This window comes from Marmota flaviventris, chromosome 1 (genome assembly GCF_047511675.1).
Source record: "Marmota flaviventris isolate mMarFla1 chromosome 1, mMarFla1.hap1, whole genome shotgun sequence".
Classification (NCBI taxonomy): domain Eukaryota; kingdom Metazoa; phylum Chordata; class Mammalia; order Rodentia; family Sciuridae; genus Marmota; species Marmota flaviventris.
Genome location: NC_092498.1, coordinates 87,327,404 through 87,344,182, shown reverse-complemented (window position 1 = coordinate 87,344,182; position 16,779 = coordinate 87,327,404). Strand labels below are relative to the sequence as shown.

The window sequence follows — 16,779 nt, the reverse complement described above, 5'->3', positions numbered from 1 at the left end:
TTCCCATTTTAGGGGGAAAGAAACCAAGGTTCAGAAAAGTTCAACTATTTGCTCAAGATCATATAGCCAAATGAGACAGAATCCAGGCTAGAGTTCAGGTTCCTCACTCCTATTCCTGAGTGGCCCTGACACCCAAAATGGGAAGGAATGGCCTAAAGTAATTATTTGCATTATTTATTTCTGCTCACTTTTGCTGAGCACTTGCTGTGTTTCCAGGTATTATCTCATTTAATCTCCCACTTCAAAGCAGGTACTGTTTCCTATGGAAAGCTTCACTGACCACCTCAGCCTAAAAAGAGCTCTTTCCACTAAAGCTGCACAGCGTTTTTCTCTTAACAATACTAGTCTGATATATTGTGTATGATCCTTCATTTTAGCTAAGTTTTCACATGCATGCTCTATCATGATGTCCTTAAGGATAGGAAATATATCAATCTGTGCATCTTCCAAGGCACTCAGAACAGTACTGTGTGCACTACCAAAGCCTAATTAATACTGGTTGCATGATTGGAGGTATATGATTTAAAAAAAAAAAAAGAAAAAGAAAAAGAAAAACTTACATGGAACTAAGTTTCACAGTGATAAGTATTTCACATTCCAGAAAATGAGAAGCCTCAGCTCTTCAATTATTTGAGTGAACACTACATTAGCTGATTGCATTTCTGCTCTACCTCAGACATGTATATTTTCAAAGTACAGAATGGGCCAGGGGTAATCAGCCCACCCAAAGGAGAATAAAATTCTTGTATGGAACTGATCTGACCATCCAAATCTTCTTTGCTTATGGCCCCTTACCTGATAACATATTGTCTGTTTTTATTGAGGGAAACTTCAAAGTCATCTCATGCTTGTGCCTATGAATCATCAGATGGTCCTCTGTTGGGAAGCGCTGTGGCACAAATAGAAAAAAGGAATGGAAAGGAGAGATAGTCAGTTTTGTAGCACATATTTGTCATCAGAGAGAAAAAGATTTATTTAACATTGTGAATGTGACTTGCAAAAGCAAAACAATCAGTTCTGAAAAAAAGTATGAAAGCATGAGTAAAGTTACAAACTATTCTAAGCAAGCAAATGTGCTGAGATATTTCTTTCATTTATACTCAAATATATGTATGCATCATGATTTCCATTAGTTTACCAAAGGGTTAACTATATTGCAGAATCTGGCTGAGTGCTGATAATGAATAAGAGATCTTTGCTATCAATCATTCTCTGAGTCCCCACACCTTCCCTGGGAACTTTTTAAAAGGCCTCTACTTCTATTCCCTGGATCTAACCAACTGCACTGACTAATTAGTACATTATATTTTTCTTTAGGAACTAGAAGATTTCATCTGAGGGTAGGCTTTAAAATTTTGTGTTTTACTAAAGGATAAAACAGAAAGAGGTAAATTAAAATTATATATATGTATAATTATACATATATATATATATAAAATCATTACATGATTATATATACATATATTTCAAAAATGTGCCATGCCCTAATATCTGCCTGATGCTGGCAGCTTTCTTTTTAAAAAGAAATAGCATTTAAATTAATGTTTATTATGTTCACAAAAAATTAACTACTAATGGCAGCATGAAAAAATTAAAAATTTCCCATTTCTTCTTATAAACATAAGAAGACCATATCCAAAATAAGAAACTGGATTTAGATCTGTGAGGAACTGGAATTTTGCAAAACCATATGGAACTTTTCTGTAGTGGTTACTGTTTTACATAATAGTGTAAAATTAAGTCTAAGGCATGACAAGTATGCTAGACATTTATCTATAGATTAACCCAAAGTAGGAGAAATGCATGACATAGAAAAGAATTTTGATTCATGTCAGACTTTGGGAAAGAATTATATGCCATGCTTGACATATATACTACAAATGTACACCATGACATCTGTATAGTATGTTTCTGTTTATGAAGCCCTGATCCATCCATTATCTGTTTTTTATAAGTAGACATACAATTTTATAGTAACATGACAGCTTATTTTTAGTATCCTATTCTCTGCATAGTAAATGCTTATTTATTTTTAATTTTCAGGGAATGATATTATCATTATCAATAATGCTGCTCCCAACAGTGAATAACCACATCATGTACATACACAAGACGGGGATCATAATTAGGATAAGATATACTCCATGTTTATATAACTATGTCAAAATATACTCTACTATCATGTATAACTAAAAAGAACCCAAAAACTGTGATTTAACCCTCTCAAAAAATGCTGCTTCCAAATATTTTTGGCTATCTGATTTCTGGTCTTGAGGTGGGACTAGATTTTCTGGCCCTATTCTGTTGGATGGAGTCATGTGACTAGCTCTGCACATTTAGTCATGAATGAAAGTGACCTGTCACTCAGAGGCAAGCATGGAATTACTGGTGTAAGATCCTCTGTTATTCCCCTCATCTTTTTAATGGTGTATCATGGTGACTTGCAATACTGGAAATAGTAGTCACTCAAAAATCCTAAATCTCTGAAGAATTATGAAAAACATTTCTGAATTCTAAACAATTTTGAAGCGCTTCCTGCCAATCTATAATAGAAATGAGTTTTTATGTTTTAAGCCATAGAAGCTTTGGGGTGATTTTGTTATTGTAACAGATCCTAGCCTATCCTGACTTAGATTGATATGTTGTAATAATTAAACTTAACAGAGTATCTGCTTTATCAAAATCAAATAAAAATACAAGAAAAGACAATTCTGCTGAACATTTCCATTTTTTGACAATTTTTTTTAAAAATCCATTCAGAACTTCCTAGTTCCTCAAGATTGACAATATACATTTTCAATTTCAAAGACTATAGATTTGTATTCATGAGAACAAGGGAATTCCCTGGACTGAATGCCACGAAATATTCTAAAAGTAGTTCTTTGTGTAAACAACAATTATTTACTTTTCATTATAAGTAAAAATTGGAGAGCACAGAATTGGAAATGCATGGCAATTAGGCCAATTTCTGAATAGGCAGAAGTTTGTTTTATGTGACATGATAGTTCTTTGCCTCTGTTTCATCTCTTCTCTCGTCTTTATAACATCATATATGATTGCACTCAATATGCAACACTACCACATGTGACTTAGAGACAGGGGTTAAATATTTTTGTCTTCTTGTCAAAAACATAATTTTCATGATATACATACATATATAATCAACATGCTCATATCCCTCATTTCATATTGACCAGACATTTTTTTCTGTAAAATAATAGCCTAATGTTAGGATGTTAGACTACTTCTTAATAATTCCCATACTGGCTCATATTAACTATCATTACTTTCAAAAGGAGACACTATAAGACAACTGTAATTTTTAAAAATCAGGTAGGAAAATAGCAGCAAATTGTAAATAATCAAAATGTACAGTCTGCGACAGATGCAGAGCTGAGAGTTACTCAAAATGTGGTTAACGCAGAGGGCAAAGGGAGAGTGAAAGTAACAATGGACTATGAGATTTCAAAGAACAAGAGAAACGTGTCTCTCCTCCCGTCTAAGGATTTGTAACTTAAAAGATCTCACAGGTATCGCAGGCCATGCCTAATAAAGCCAAATTTCTTTCCAAGGAGAAAAGGGAAGAAAAATCCTTCCACCTCTCCCACAATCAAATCCTGATAATTCACTTTCTCCTTTTCCAATCCCAGCCTGCACTCCCTCCCTGCAGATTCCCAGGACATGGAATGTGCCTAAAGTAAATGTCCTGATGGTAAAGATTAGCCTGACTGGGAATTCCTAATATCCCACCAGGAGACACTTGGAACTACTGGGTGACAATGATATTTTCTTAACTCTAAGTCCTCCTCAATTGAAAGATGGGCATCTTGTTATGAGAGCTGGTCAGGAAGAAAGAAATGCTTCCACAGTAAATGGGGACATTGAGTCTTAGATGCATCAAGGTGGGAAGGAGGCTTGGAATTGTCATCTAAAATCAAGAAACTTTGTAAAATCCTTATTTCCCACATTTGACCAAGTTTTTACTCAGTCTACTCAGTGTGCTCAAGGAAACGACCTGCTCCTTCACCAAGATGTTCAAGGTCATTCACAGAGCCTATGTAAGGGCTGGGGGTGTGGATCCATGTTAGAGCTTGCCTAGCATATTCATTGCCCTGGGTTCTGTCCCCAGAAACTCCTTCTCCCCCCGCCCCCCGAATTAAATTTTAAAACGAACCCAGTTCAAACTTTATTGTCACCTCCCAGGATTTGCATGTGACTTCATGGATTCTCCTTCATCTCCACCTGGCTCAAGGAAGGAGCATGCCCACTCCCACTTGGGTGTCTGTAGGCCCTGATCCGGGGAATCAGCATGTCCCCTCCTCCTCTTTCGCTGGTTTCTTGCCCTTGACTAAATTCAGCTTGGCTATCCTTTAATTTTAAAAAAGCTACCTCCCTCTCAGGCTACCATTATATCACACTGCTTCCCGTCACTGCCTAGTGCTCCTGAAAGAGTCCTCTATGTTTGCCACCTCCGCTTCCTCACCGCCCACTCTCTCATTAATCCTTCCATCTGGCCTCCGCCTTTCTCTTCTCCCGGGTCGGGCGGCACTGGGCAACCTATCTGCCAAATGCAACAGCCCGGCCGGGTTCTCTAACTATCCCTGCTCTAGCAGCATCTGACACCAGTGACCACACATCTGTGGCATTGATTTATGTATACCCTGCCTGACTCCCAAAAGGAGGAAAGGTAGCATAGAGTAATTCATAAAATAATGGGACAGCAGTGATTAGAAGTAGGTAGACCACTCAAAGAAGGGAGTTTAAAGCCAGAAAGATAAAAAGAAAAAAAATTTTAAAAGCAAGGCTAAACCCAAAATGCAAACCATACGCAGTCACTCTCAAGCAGGGGCAGCTTTGCCCCTGCCCCCAAGGGGCATCTGGCAAAAATGTCTCAATGTCTGGGGTTGTTACAATGGTGGAGTGTGACCAGGGATCTGGGGGATACAGGTCAGGGATGCACAGCCCCACATCAAAAAATTATTCACCCCTAAATATTAACAGTGCCATGCTTGGGAAATTCTGCCATATACTTCAAGGACTTATGTGTAGCTCTATTCTCCCTGACTTGTCTAATTATCAGGTGGTCATGCATAATCCTAGACGTTACTAGGAATCCCAGCTTGCCCCCAATTCTCTTTTTTGCCTTTGCTAGGTGTCTGTTGATCCCCTTCTATTAAATACCTTTCTCTAAAAGAGCTTCCCATTTACCTCCCCAGGTAAAGTCAGTTCCCCTGCTTTATACTTCGTGGCCCATGGTCTTTATTCAAAACTGCAAATAGAGTCATCAGATCATGTGGTTATAGATTTGATGTGTAGATTAGAAGCTCTGTGAGGGTAGGGACACTGTCTTGTGCAGTGCTGTTTCCCCAGGGCAACCAGAGTGCCTGGCACCTCCTAACTCCACAAAAATGTGCTGAGTAACTTGAATGAAACTTAATGTCTCATTGTCACACTCAAAGCAAAGGAAACTGCTCAGATTATTTGATTCTCTTGGGCTATCAAGATTTCTGGTTTGAAAAAAAAAAATGCTGAGAATCAGTTTCACCTCAGTTAGGGGATCAGGTTTTTACCTGGTTAGTAAGATGATATTTTGCACTCACCATGGAGAGTCCTGGTCTAGCAGTATTTTCTCCAGTTACTTATCAACCTATCTGTGTTTTCCTAGTGCTTCCTACTTCAGAATGACCTTCAAAACCAGTTTGCTTCAAAATAATTTTCTCTAATGCTTTCCTTATTTACACTTCGGAAATACACATTGGCACAAAATCCCCTGGTGAAACTTCCAGGACTGGAGCACGGGACTCTGGTTGCTCAGTTCACGGCTGACAACACCAACTCATAACACCGGAAACATTTTTGTGTTTCTCTGGCTTCTTCCCTCTGGAAGGCTCCCCAAAATCTCCACATATTCCCTGGGGACATAAATAACGATGGTCCTCAACAGCTCTCATAGGCACTGCTCTGCCCGGTACTGCCAACCCCACCAACCAGATAGGCAGGGAGAGCAGCTTGGGTCCAGTTTAGGGAAAGGGTGTGACTAATTACCACATTAGGAAGATGCCTATGCTTTGAGTTTTAAACTTGTGTTATATCCCATAAAATGAAGATCTCAGTAGGAAAGCAAGCAGGTGTGATCATTTCCCACAAATGGAAATGATTAGAACTGGGAGCTATGCAAAGGGTCAAAAGTAGGAAAAGTCATTACTAAGTTCCAAAGAGAAACGGAAAACTCTGACCTTAGGTGATGGACATTTCTAATTTCTTTCAAAAAGGCAGGTTGCAGTATAATAATCCTAGCAGCAGTCGTGGTAAGGAGACAGAGTGTTAACTGAGCACTTATTGTATACAGGCCCTATGATAATCCCCAGGTAGCATCTCATCGGATCCCCACACCATTTCTACTTGATGAGAGTCCTCAGAAGCCGAGAGATTCCACCCAGTACAGCAGGAGTCTTTCCTTCTTGAGATTTAGATACATAGGGAAACCATAGGTGCTAAAAAGTAAAGTTATAGAGGGTTTCTTTGACTCAAAGGGGGTAATAAAACAAAACAGAATTTAAGCTATGATAGTAAGGCATTTCACCAGTCATCCAGAGGCCCAGATAGTATTCAAGTGGCTTCTGGAAAAGTAAGCACTTCCTTTTCCCTTTCTGAAATGACAGCCCTTCATATCTAATGGGCAGGATGCATCTGGTTTCACCTCTAGGGGGATGTGATGGGCGGAAATGTTCAACACCACTGTACTTCAGAGGTAAGAGAGGAGTATTTTAACTATTCAAAGAGGAATATAGTGAGGGTGAAGATGATGAGGATGAGGAGGAGAGGCAGACTTTGACAGTATCTTGGTAAAGAAGGAAAGCTCAGGGCAGGCATGGTCGCCCAGTGAGAGCTTTCCTGTCGGAGGGCGGGTGCATTTTCTGTGAGCTGGAGGGAGCACTGAGGATCTGCACACTCACCTGGGAGCAGCCTGGGGCACTGCAGACAAACGGCCTCTCCTGCTCCAAATTCATCTTGGATTCCTCATAAATCTGAAGGGTCAGAGGGAGAGGGAGGAAGGAAAACAGAAATTCATGAATATCTCCTGCTTCTGCCTGAGACTCATGAGAAAGACAGTCGCTCAGAGCCCCTTTTCTGCACCCAATTCCCAAATTCAAGGAGGCAAACACTGACATGAATGAACTCAGGTCCTGCTTTGCTGGAGTTCCTTGGCTCCGTGCCTTCTTAAGTACATAATGGAAAAAAATGCCATCAAGATGTCACAGCCAAAATCCTGCCTCTGGAAAACTACCTGTGGGAGTTACCACCAGGTAAGACCCAACAGCACAGGAAGATTCTGAGGCAAAAGGCTGACTCAGCCCTGCTGAATGTTTCTGGGACTGACTACTTAGGACAGCAGGAGATATGACAGCCCCCTTGGTAATCAGTCCTCAGTGTGAGGAGGGCCGACCCTAAACAGTATGTTAAGTGATACCCGTGATGACCCCCAGCAAGCTGCAGTGTTGCAAAAGTAACCCTGGAATCAGTGTATCAGATTATTCTGCTGGTGAGTCATGGTCCCAAATTCCCTTTCAGCTCAGGTGTCTGATGAAGCCTCAACAGAAATTACCCATATTGTAAGGAAAGAGAAGTAAATAGAAGTCAGCAAAGGTACACCAGATATTTTGATAATTTTGTTTTATAAGCTGATTTGAAAATAATACAGGACTGAATCTGCTGACTTACTGATCTAGATAAATAAGCTGGAATGAAGTAATTTTAAGGAGAAAAATCTTATAATCCAAAATACATTAAACAATACTATGATCTTTTCTTAGGTAAATTTTCAGTCCTAAGTGTTTTCTTTAGGCAAAAATTCAGTATAGTCAAAATTACTTTTGCAAATCCTCCCCAAAGGCAGCACAGTATATATGTATGGGTTTTTGTGGTTAACAATCCACAAAGCAACATAATTTTCCAAAAAAAAAATTTCACAGGACGTAGTACACAAATTTGTTACACAATTTGAGTAGTTTTCTGTTTTTTTAACCAATTTTAGAGTTAAGTGTACATAAGTTACATGGGCAGTTAGTGGTATATTGTCTATTACTAAATTAGAACCTATTGTTTTTACTTTGTGCACAGGAAGCAATTTGAATTTTTAAAATGCTACTTTTGCAGTGGTACATACTTATAATACCAGCTATTCATGAAGCTGAGGCAGGGGGACTACAAGTTCAAGGTCAGCCTGGGCAACTTAGAAAGACCCTGTCTCAAAAAAAAGCTAGGCTCAGTGGTGCATGCCTGTAATCCCAGCAGCTCAGGAGCCTGAGACAAGAGGATCCCAAGTTCAAGACCAGTCTCAGTGACTTAGCTGAGGCCCTAAGCAACTTAGTGAGACCCCATCTTAAAATAAAATAAAAAACAAAAAGGGCTGGAGATATAACTTATTGGTAAAATGTCCCTGGGGTTAAATCTCCAGTACCAAATAATTAATAATAATAATTTTTAAATAAAAAATAAAAATAAATGCTATTTGTGAGTGATTCCAAAGGGACTCCCAAAGTCCCTTTACCCTTGGAATAAGGAGCTCTGCTTATATCTATATATAAAATATAAGCTCTGCTTATATCTATATATATACAGTAGTGTTTCTTCCACCAAACACTACCGTATTTGATGTGTATTCTTTAGGAAAATATGTGCATACTTTTACTTTTCTAAAACACAAAGAGAGAAGACTTGCCTTAGGTAACACTTTTAGAAAGATATTTAAAAATTTAAAAATGTAAACCCTTTAAACCATGCTTCCTCACCCCCATGCAGTTTTCACAGAGCAATGTCCTTTTCACTCTTCGTTTGGAAAGGCTTCCTAAGGGTGCCGACTAAGATAGTAATATCCATAATTTTACAGATTTCCTGTATCGAGCGTTATTATATAAGTTCTTTTGCTGTATTCTATACATACATATGTGTTGCTTATTGAAAGGAGTCATTTTTTAATTTAAAAATTGTGACATATAATAATTGTGTATATGAATGGGGTACAGTGTGATGATTCAATAGCACATATGCAAATTGCAATGATCAAATGAGGGTAATTGGCATTTCCATCTCCTTAGATATGTATCATTTTTTAGTATCTGCACCCTTCCAACTCTTGTGCTCTAGTTCTACATAACATATATGATAAATCTTTACAGAGTCACACTGCTGATTTATATCCAAAAAAAAAGAAAGAAGAAAAACCACAGATACTTTTGGGATCTTTCTGCCTGCCCTTGTGTGAAGAAAGTCACAAGCAATTAAATCAACTTCTCATGTCTCATTATTCATTTGATCTTGCCATCACTGATCACAGAGCCTTCCTCCTCCCCAAACACTGACAACTTCCTTCTGAGTCTCAAAGAGTGACTTTAAAGTTGATAAAATGATTTTGACCAAAGGTAGAATAAACAGAGTAACTGGGTTATCCTCTAAATAAATATATCTGTTTTTCTCGTAAAATTTTTAAAATGCTTTCCTGGAAACTTCCTGTCTGTCAGCTTGAGCACTGCCAGATCATTTAACTGCTTCATGCCTCAATATCCCCTCCTTTATAAGACATTAATCTTCAGGTCTCTTGTTCTTGAGTCTCACTGCATGGTTGAGTCATTTTTAAGTTATGGCAAAAGGGCTGGGTATCTAGTGTGTGTGTGCTTAGGTATGGGAGACATCTGTGGACAGGTGGTACTGAATCCTCAAAGAGCAAACATCCCCTATTAATAAAATTATAAAGTATTCCCTTATTTGCCTAGGTAAATCTTTCTTGGATACCACAGAGCACTTTACCTGCTAATATAATGAAGAAAAGCCTCTTTCAACAACTAACATTAGGATTACATGACAGTGAGATGGGGAAGTGCTAAATGCCCACACTTAGGGCCTACATCTGAAAGTAGTAATTAATGATTACACTTAAATTAATATCCACGCAACAGAAGTGGTCAAGAGTGGAAGTTCTGCTGAAAGTTGAAAGAGATTCATTAATAACCCAAAGCGAAGGAAGAGCTGACCAAGCTCAGGCACTTATAAGAAGAAAGCAGTTTTCCACTAAGGACACAAACGCATCCCAAACCTTGACCTACCCAAATGCCAACCTTCCCCATAAGCTTGGGGTTATCATACTCACACCTAGTATCTCTGTTTAATATCAGAATTGGTGACCCATCTTAATTATTGATTACAATTTGCCTATGAGTCATAGAAAATACCCTGGAATTATATTCTGATGCTGGTGCCTGGTGACCTAACAAGGCTCAGCCATGTAGCTGGGACTCATCTCATGGCACCTTCACGATGTGATGTTATGATCAATAGAATTTGATATCCACTGAGCTGGGTCAGGAGAAGAACTCTGCCTCAGAAAGTACCACTGGAGAAATACAGAGTCTGTCTTCAAATCGTTTATAGAGTTTAGTCACCACTATTGGTGACTATTCTGAGTGACTACGGTCATTTTATTATTTCCTTTTTTTTATTATATATTTTGTAGTTTTAGATGGACAGGATGCCTTTGTTTTATTTGTTTATTTTTATGTGGTGCTGAGGATCAAACCCAGTGCCTCACACCAGCTAGGCAAGCACTCTACCACTGAGCCCCAGCCCCAGCCCTTATATTTACTTTTTAAACATAAAAGAATCTGTATCAATTTAGTACATGCTAAGCAATAAATATGGACCAGATATGTTCAGCAACATAACACTGGAATAAAAGTGTTAAGGTAAAATGGCAGTTGCTGATATAAATTAAGTTTAAGTCTGAGGTGAGTGGGTGTGTTCTATAGTGGTATATAAATCTCAACTGCTTTATTTTGATGCTCCGCAGTTCCCACATTTGGCCTCTGCAAACAGCACTCCCTTGCTAATTCCTTTCTGTGTAGGCGTTGGCAATGGTTCCACTAAATGGTGCCACTCTACCCTGTAGGCTTCATTACTTTTGTCAACCAGTTATGATCTGGTCTGCTGTATTAGTCAAGAGCCATGGTTTATTTTTTATGGTCTATTATTATGGTTCTTTTCTAGCACATATTGCAGTAATTATTTTCTCAAACAGACTCCTGCTAAAGCCTTGCATAGATTCTTTTATCATTCATCAAGTGGGGGCAAATTACTCAGACATGATTTTCACCAGGTTGTTCCACATTTGGTTCTCAGAAGTCAGGCCTCATCTTCTCATTTCCCATTCAGTTATTTTACTAGCTGGGATTTTTTAATAAACCAAGTTTTACTTGGCAATCACCATACCCTGGGCACCACTGCATAAAGCTTCCATAGTAGGCGTTCAATAAATATTTGTGGAATGGATAATGAATCCTGAATCATCATAATAAACCACCCCAAACAGCTTGCCTGTTCCCTACTCTTGTGGAAGTGGGTTTTTTTTATTTTGTTTTATTTTATTTTTATTTTTTTACTTTTTTGGTCCCCAAACCAAATTTTCAATGAGGCAAGAGCTTGTGTGTGACCCTCCATTCCACCTGTGCCCACTTATGGCCTTTGAAGTCCCCAGACTTCATGGAAAAAAGTCAGAGGTGCTTGCTTTTGGTGAACACAGTGGGGTAAAGCTAGTTTTCATAAAATCTCACATGAAAATGTATTAACTCATTATAAGTTTAACCCGTTAATGTTGCCATAGACATGGAAACCACCAAAGTCTAGTCTGTTTGCTGTGTGCCATGTATGACCCCCGCAGAGAGCTGTCTGAAAAACACATCCCATAGCTTTGGTTAGAACTAGTCATAATTGTGGTAGACACTCTCATCATTTAAAAACTTTTAAATAGTACTAAAATTCTCAAAATTCCAAATTCAGATTTATTTGCTCAACAAGAGCAAAGAGTTCACGGAGCCTTATTTTCCATCAAATTTTTTGGAAAACAACAAAAAATTCTAAAAATAAACCCTAATAGTACACAAAGTCAATTGAGATTTCCATAGCTGACAAGGAGATGACAGGCTTGATTTACAATTCAAACCCTCAACTGCCACTGGATTCCTCTGGCCTCAAGGGAGCAAGAATCTCTTCCATTGTTCAGGGTTTGACCCCACAAATTCCTGGTCTAAAATGGGAAATCTGTCCACAATGGCTGATGCAATCTATTCAAATGCTTTGCTAGCCATGTAGGGATACACTGGGAATGATCATTTCAGGAAAGGCAAACACTGCAAAAAGCAAATAGTACTAAAAACTTGGATATTTTACTGAAATACTGGAAATACGTATTTTAAATTTACAGGTTGCAACTGGGCCCAGAGGGAGGGAAATGCCACATCACCTGGTTTGCTCTAGTTAGCCAAGAGTGATGCCTGTCTAAATCACAGGTGGCTGTAACCAATCCTCAGTTAACATCAACCTCCAGTCTTAATAGAAGAGCACAAATTTCCCCAATAACATCAGGCAGAGCCATTCAGTGATATGGGCTTAGGAATAGTAACACACTAAAAAGATTGTTTCAATCTGAAAGCTGGCATGTGCACTTACCATTACTGAAAGTTAGGAAAACTTCAAACCAAAATTTGAAGTATCAATGAGCACTAATGTGTTGATATGTTCTCCTTAGCTCTGGTAGAATTAACTTTGTTATGAATGCAATCTAGATGTGAAAGAAGGGCTTGAATTTTAATAATGATGTTAAAACCTTTGTCAGCTTTTATTGACCTGCGATGGATATGGAATGAGTCTCCTTGACAAGACTCATCAGAAAAGACCCTTTGCTACCTTACTGAGCCTACTAAACCACCAAAAGGGCTCCAGAGAAGGAAACTGATCCTCCCTAAAGTGTCTGGGACAGCTGATAAATAGGAGCTGCTTGAGTCAGTCTCTGCGGATGACACTCCAGATCAAACATGCTTTCCTTCTGGAAACAAAGATTATTTAATTAATTAAAATTGTTAAGGGCATAGCCAATTGTGTTTACACTTTGTGTTTCTGAGAAATTGGTCAGGGAGACAAGGAACCACACACAAAAATAACCCAACACACATCCATCAAAAACACAACTCTACTTCTATTTTATTCGAAGAGAGCTCAGTGGTAAAGCACCTGCTTAGCATGCAGGCTCTGGCTTCAATCCATAGCTCCACAAAACAAACTAATTAATTAACTGACATATATATCTATATCTATATCTATATCTATATCTATATCTATGCGCACGCGCACACACACACACAACACACACACACACACACATATAAAATACAATGCCTGATTCTACTTTCACAGCAAGAATACAGGATGATTCTCCTTGCACATTGGCTGACTGTTGGAAAATAATTATATATTCAATTTGGAATTAAGACTTTCTTTGGGAGAGATACTGTATCTTTCATTATTTTATTTCCTCATCTGTAAAACAGATGACCATTGTAGTAAAATAGGAACCATTCAAAGAGGTGTTATTTGAAGAGATAACTAACGGAAGCTAACTGCAGAAAAAGAGAAAACACTTTGGTCTTCAAGTATATCTTTATCCTTCAAATCTGAATATCGAAAAATGAGTTCTCTTGCATTTCAATCCAAGAAAATAAATTCTTTTGTGAGTATAGTTTTGCCTTCCCCTGTGTGTCTGTGTGTCTGTGTGTCTTCTCTGAAATTCTCTTTGTAATGTCTACTTCTTTAATGCCTTTGTCTTGCTATGTATGTGTTTCTCTGTTTCTTTGTGTCTACCCCCACACACACACACTCTCTCTCTCTCTCTCTCTCTCTCTCACACACACTCACACACACACACACACACTACTTTATCAGTAGTGTTCTTACTAGCTTTACTGGTAAAAAGATCGGGTAGGCTTGTTTCCTGTTTCAGTGTTATTCTTGAAGTAGGCTGCAGTTAGAATCTGAATTTCATTGGGCTATTATTATTTGCAGCTGTGTGACCTTTTTAACCCTGCTTTAAAAGTGACATTTCAGCCCTCAAGCTCAAAACGCCCGACTGCTGCAAAGTTTCCAAACCAGAGATTTATACAAGGAACAAGACCAAGAGTGAGACTGTACCTCCTAAGTGAAAATTTCACCTGAATTTGGTATGAATGGGATGTGTCCCTGTGCAATTTACGGCCAGAACGCTGCCCCGGAAGTGCTGAGCTTTCCCCGTAACCCCGTAGTGGGATACCACTGGTCCATTTAAACAAGAGAGACCCCCTCTCTGCAGAAGTACTCTCCATCCTCTAGCACCCCCAAAGCTCAGACTCCTACAACCTGAACCAGAGACCTCTTTAGGATTGTGTCACACACTCTATCATGTGCACAGACTGTCAAAACTTCCCTTTGCATGGGACCCACGGTTCCCAGAAGGAAGGATTTTGAAATAGCTTTCATCTCTGGAAACTGACCCAGGTCTTACTCCCCAAAGGAGGCCCTACCAGAAAAGTGCTGGGGCTCACGTCCTCGCCCTGACTTCTGCAGGGACCTGTGGTTTTATATATGTGGCGTTTATGCTGTATATGGGAAAGCATTCCAGTGGGATTGGATTTTCATATGTTAGATTCCTCTTTTTTTTTAAAGTTTTCCATATGTTTCTTTAGATATGAGGCTTTTTTTTTTCAAAGTTACAAGCTAATTTCAACCTTTGTTCTGCATAATCCTGTCTTATAACTTTCCTATTTGTGGGTTCAATAGTTCAGAACACACTCACTGAGCAGAGGCATTTGATGCGTGACATTGCCCAAGTCCCCGACTGTGCCGTCTATGCCTGAGTGTGTGCATTTAGGTCCGTGTTCCTATACTTCCTCGCATTTACAGCACACATCCCATTTCTAAGAAAAGCATATTTGACGTGTGTGTGGTTAACAAAACATTAGCGTAGAGATCCTCTGGTTTTGAAGGAAATGCTGAATGGAACCCAATTGCTTGGCTTGTTGCTAAGGAGACTGAATACAAACTCAGAAGACGCGCGACAGAAGGGGGCAACCTCTTTTCCTTTCTACCTGCTCTCATTATGAAATAAAGGAAAGAAAAGAAAAAGGATGAAAACTGGAACAAAAAGTGATCAGGGTTTTGAGTCAATATTGTCATCTGTACCTTTCCAGTGAGTCCTGCATTGCCATACAAAATAACTGCCCCGGGAAGTCCTGAAGGAAAAACTAGGAGAGCAAAGGAATTAAATGCAAAACTCTGTATGCTCTTCATACAGGTCAAAAGAAGCCTGCTTTACAGAAAATACAGGAGACAGCATTCTCTTTCTTTCTTTCTTTCTTGTCCTTCTTACTATGAGAGTAAAATTTACTTCTTAGATTATAACACATTCTCAAACAGGACTACTCTGCCTCCAGGTAATATTTAATATGTTTGTGGTGTGTTTGGTTTTTAAAGCATTTTTAAGTAAAATTAATATTTTAAAATATTCTGAGAAGTCACAACTTTTTCATCTTGCTTTTCTTTTCATACATGCAAATTTGTGGGATAGAATTGTTTCTTTCTATATTCTAAATAAGTATCCTTGCACCGCCAGCAACAAGATATGTTTGGTTAATCTAATGTATAGGCTGAAATAATAAATCAAACATCTGAAAATTTTTCTTCCTGTACCTGAATCTGAGCTACAAAGTGTGAGACTGTGATTATGCCCCCTGCCCTTGCTTTTGGAAGGGCTAGTGAGAAACTATTTCATCTCACTATTAAATTTATCAATTATTACCAATCTATGATTAAAAGACACTTGAGGATGATTCTGTCAAAATGGGTGTTTTTTGCCCTTGGCCTCAGCAGAAATCCAAGCATTCCCAAGTTGTTCTGAAGAAGCCTACAGTTGAATACCTGGAGACTTCATCCAGACTCCTAATGCACTTTGCCTCATATGTCAACCATGTGAACAACTGATGTGCTAGCAGGTCACTTAAAGGCCATGTTAAGGCAAAAATCTCATGTGATCCAAAGATTCTGTAATCATCTAACAAGGTCCCTTTCTAAATATTTGCAAAAGACATTTTTTTTTCGGATTTCCAAGAGAAGGTTTCATTTTTTTCCATAGCCAAGGTTTCAGAAATATGTGAAGGTGATTTTTATTTGCTACTTGCTGGGGGGCATTTAGCAAGTGGGGCAGGGACATGGAATACACTGTCAGGTGTGGTCCTGTGCATCACTAGAGTCTTGTGTGCGACTTTTGCAAAGATAATAATGGTATGAGCACCCACTGGCCCACACCACCTAGCTTAAGGTAAAAGGCAGATAAGACTAAGGCAATTGGAAGAGTAAAACAATAAAAACAAAGGCAGCATACAGGAGAGGAAATTAAAGAACTAAATGCCCATCTACTCTTGATATACTTTTCAAAAAACTGTGAAAAACTCATGCTAGACAAAGTTAAGCCTAGCAAGTGGTTAGATTAGATGCCAATTAAAACTTTATGAACATTCAAAACAGCATGTGAAATCGTCATTCCCTCTTGGTGTGAGGAAAGCCTGGGGTCTCTTGCCAATATTTCAGCTACACATGAGCAAACCCTTTCCGGTTCTATCCTGTAGACAGATGAGTGAGCTGGTATAAACGAGACTGGATTTCTTTTAAAATAAGTTATCTGTTTTGGCTACCTTCAGCCCCAACTGTCCTAATACCTCACCTCTCCATTGTGAGCAGTGCTGAGCCAACAGGAGCAGAAAAACCACTGGCCCCAGCTGAGCCGCGGTGCCCTGCCGGCATCTTGCCAGTCGTGATAACTGCATGTTCACTTCATATTATTACTGAGAGGGTGGCTCACCACCTAGAGCATGCATTCTTTCTTCTCCTTATTTACTTAAACAGAAACCACCACAAACTTCTAAA

The 16,779-nt window shown here is 38.9% G+C and overlaps 1 protein-coding gene across 4 annotated transcripts in view; it reads right to left on the bottom strand.

The window, feature by feature from the left end:
• Positions 1-16,779, bottom strand: part of Creb5 (cAMP responsive element binding protein 5) — a 400,153-nt gene that overhangs the window by 319,730 nt on the left and 63,644 nt on the right. For all 4 annotated transcript variants that reach the window (XM_071613932.1, XM_027939709.2, XM_071613933.1 and 1 more), the window contains exons 2-3: positions 6,957-7,028; positions 796-889 (exon numbers count right to left, since the gene is read on the bottom strand). In XM_071613932.1, the coding sequence (XP_071470033.1) occupies positions 796-889; positions 6,957-7,010 (148 nt within the window). In that variant the 5' untranslated portion in view covers positions 7,011-7,028. The remainder of the gene's footprint in view (positions 1-795; positions 890-6,956; positions 7,029-16,779) is intronic.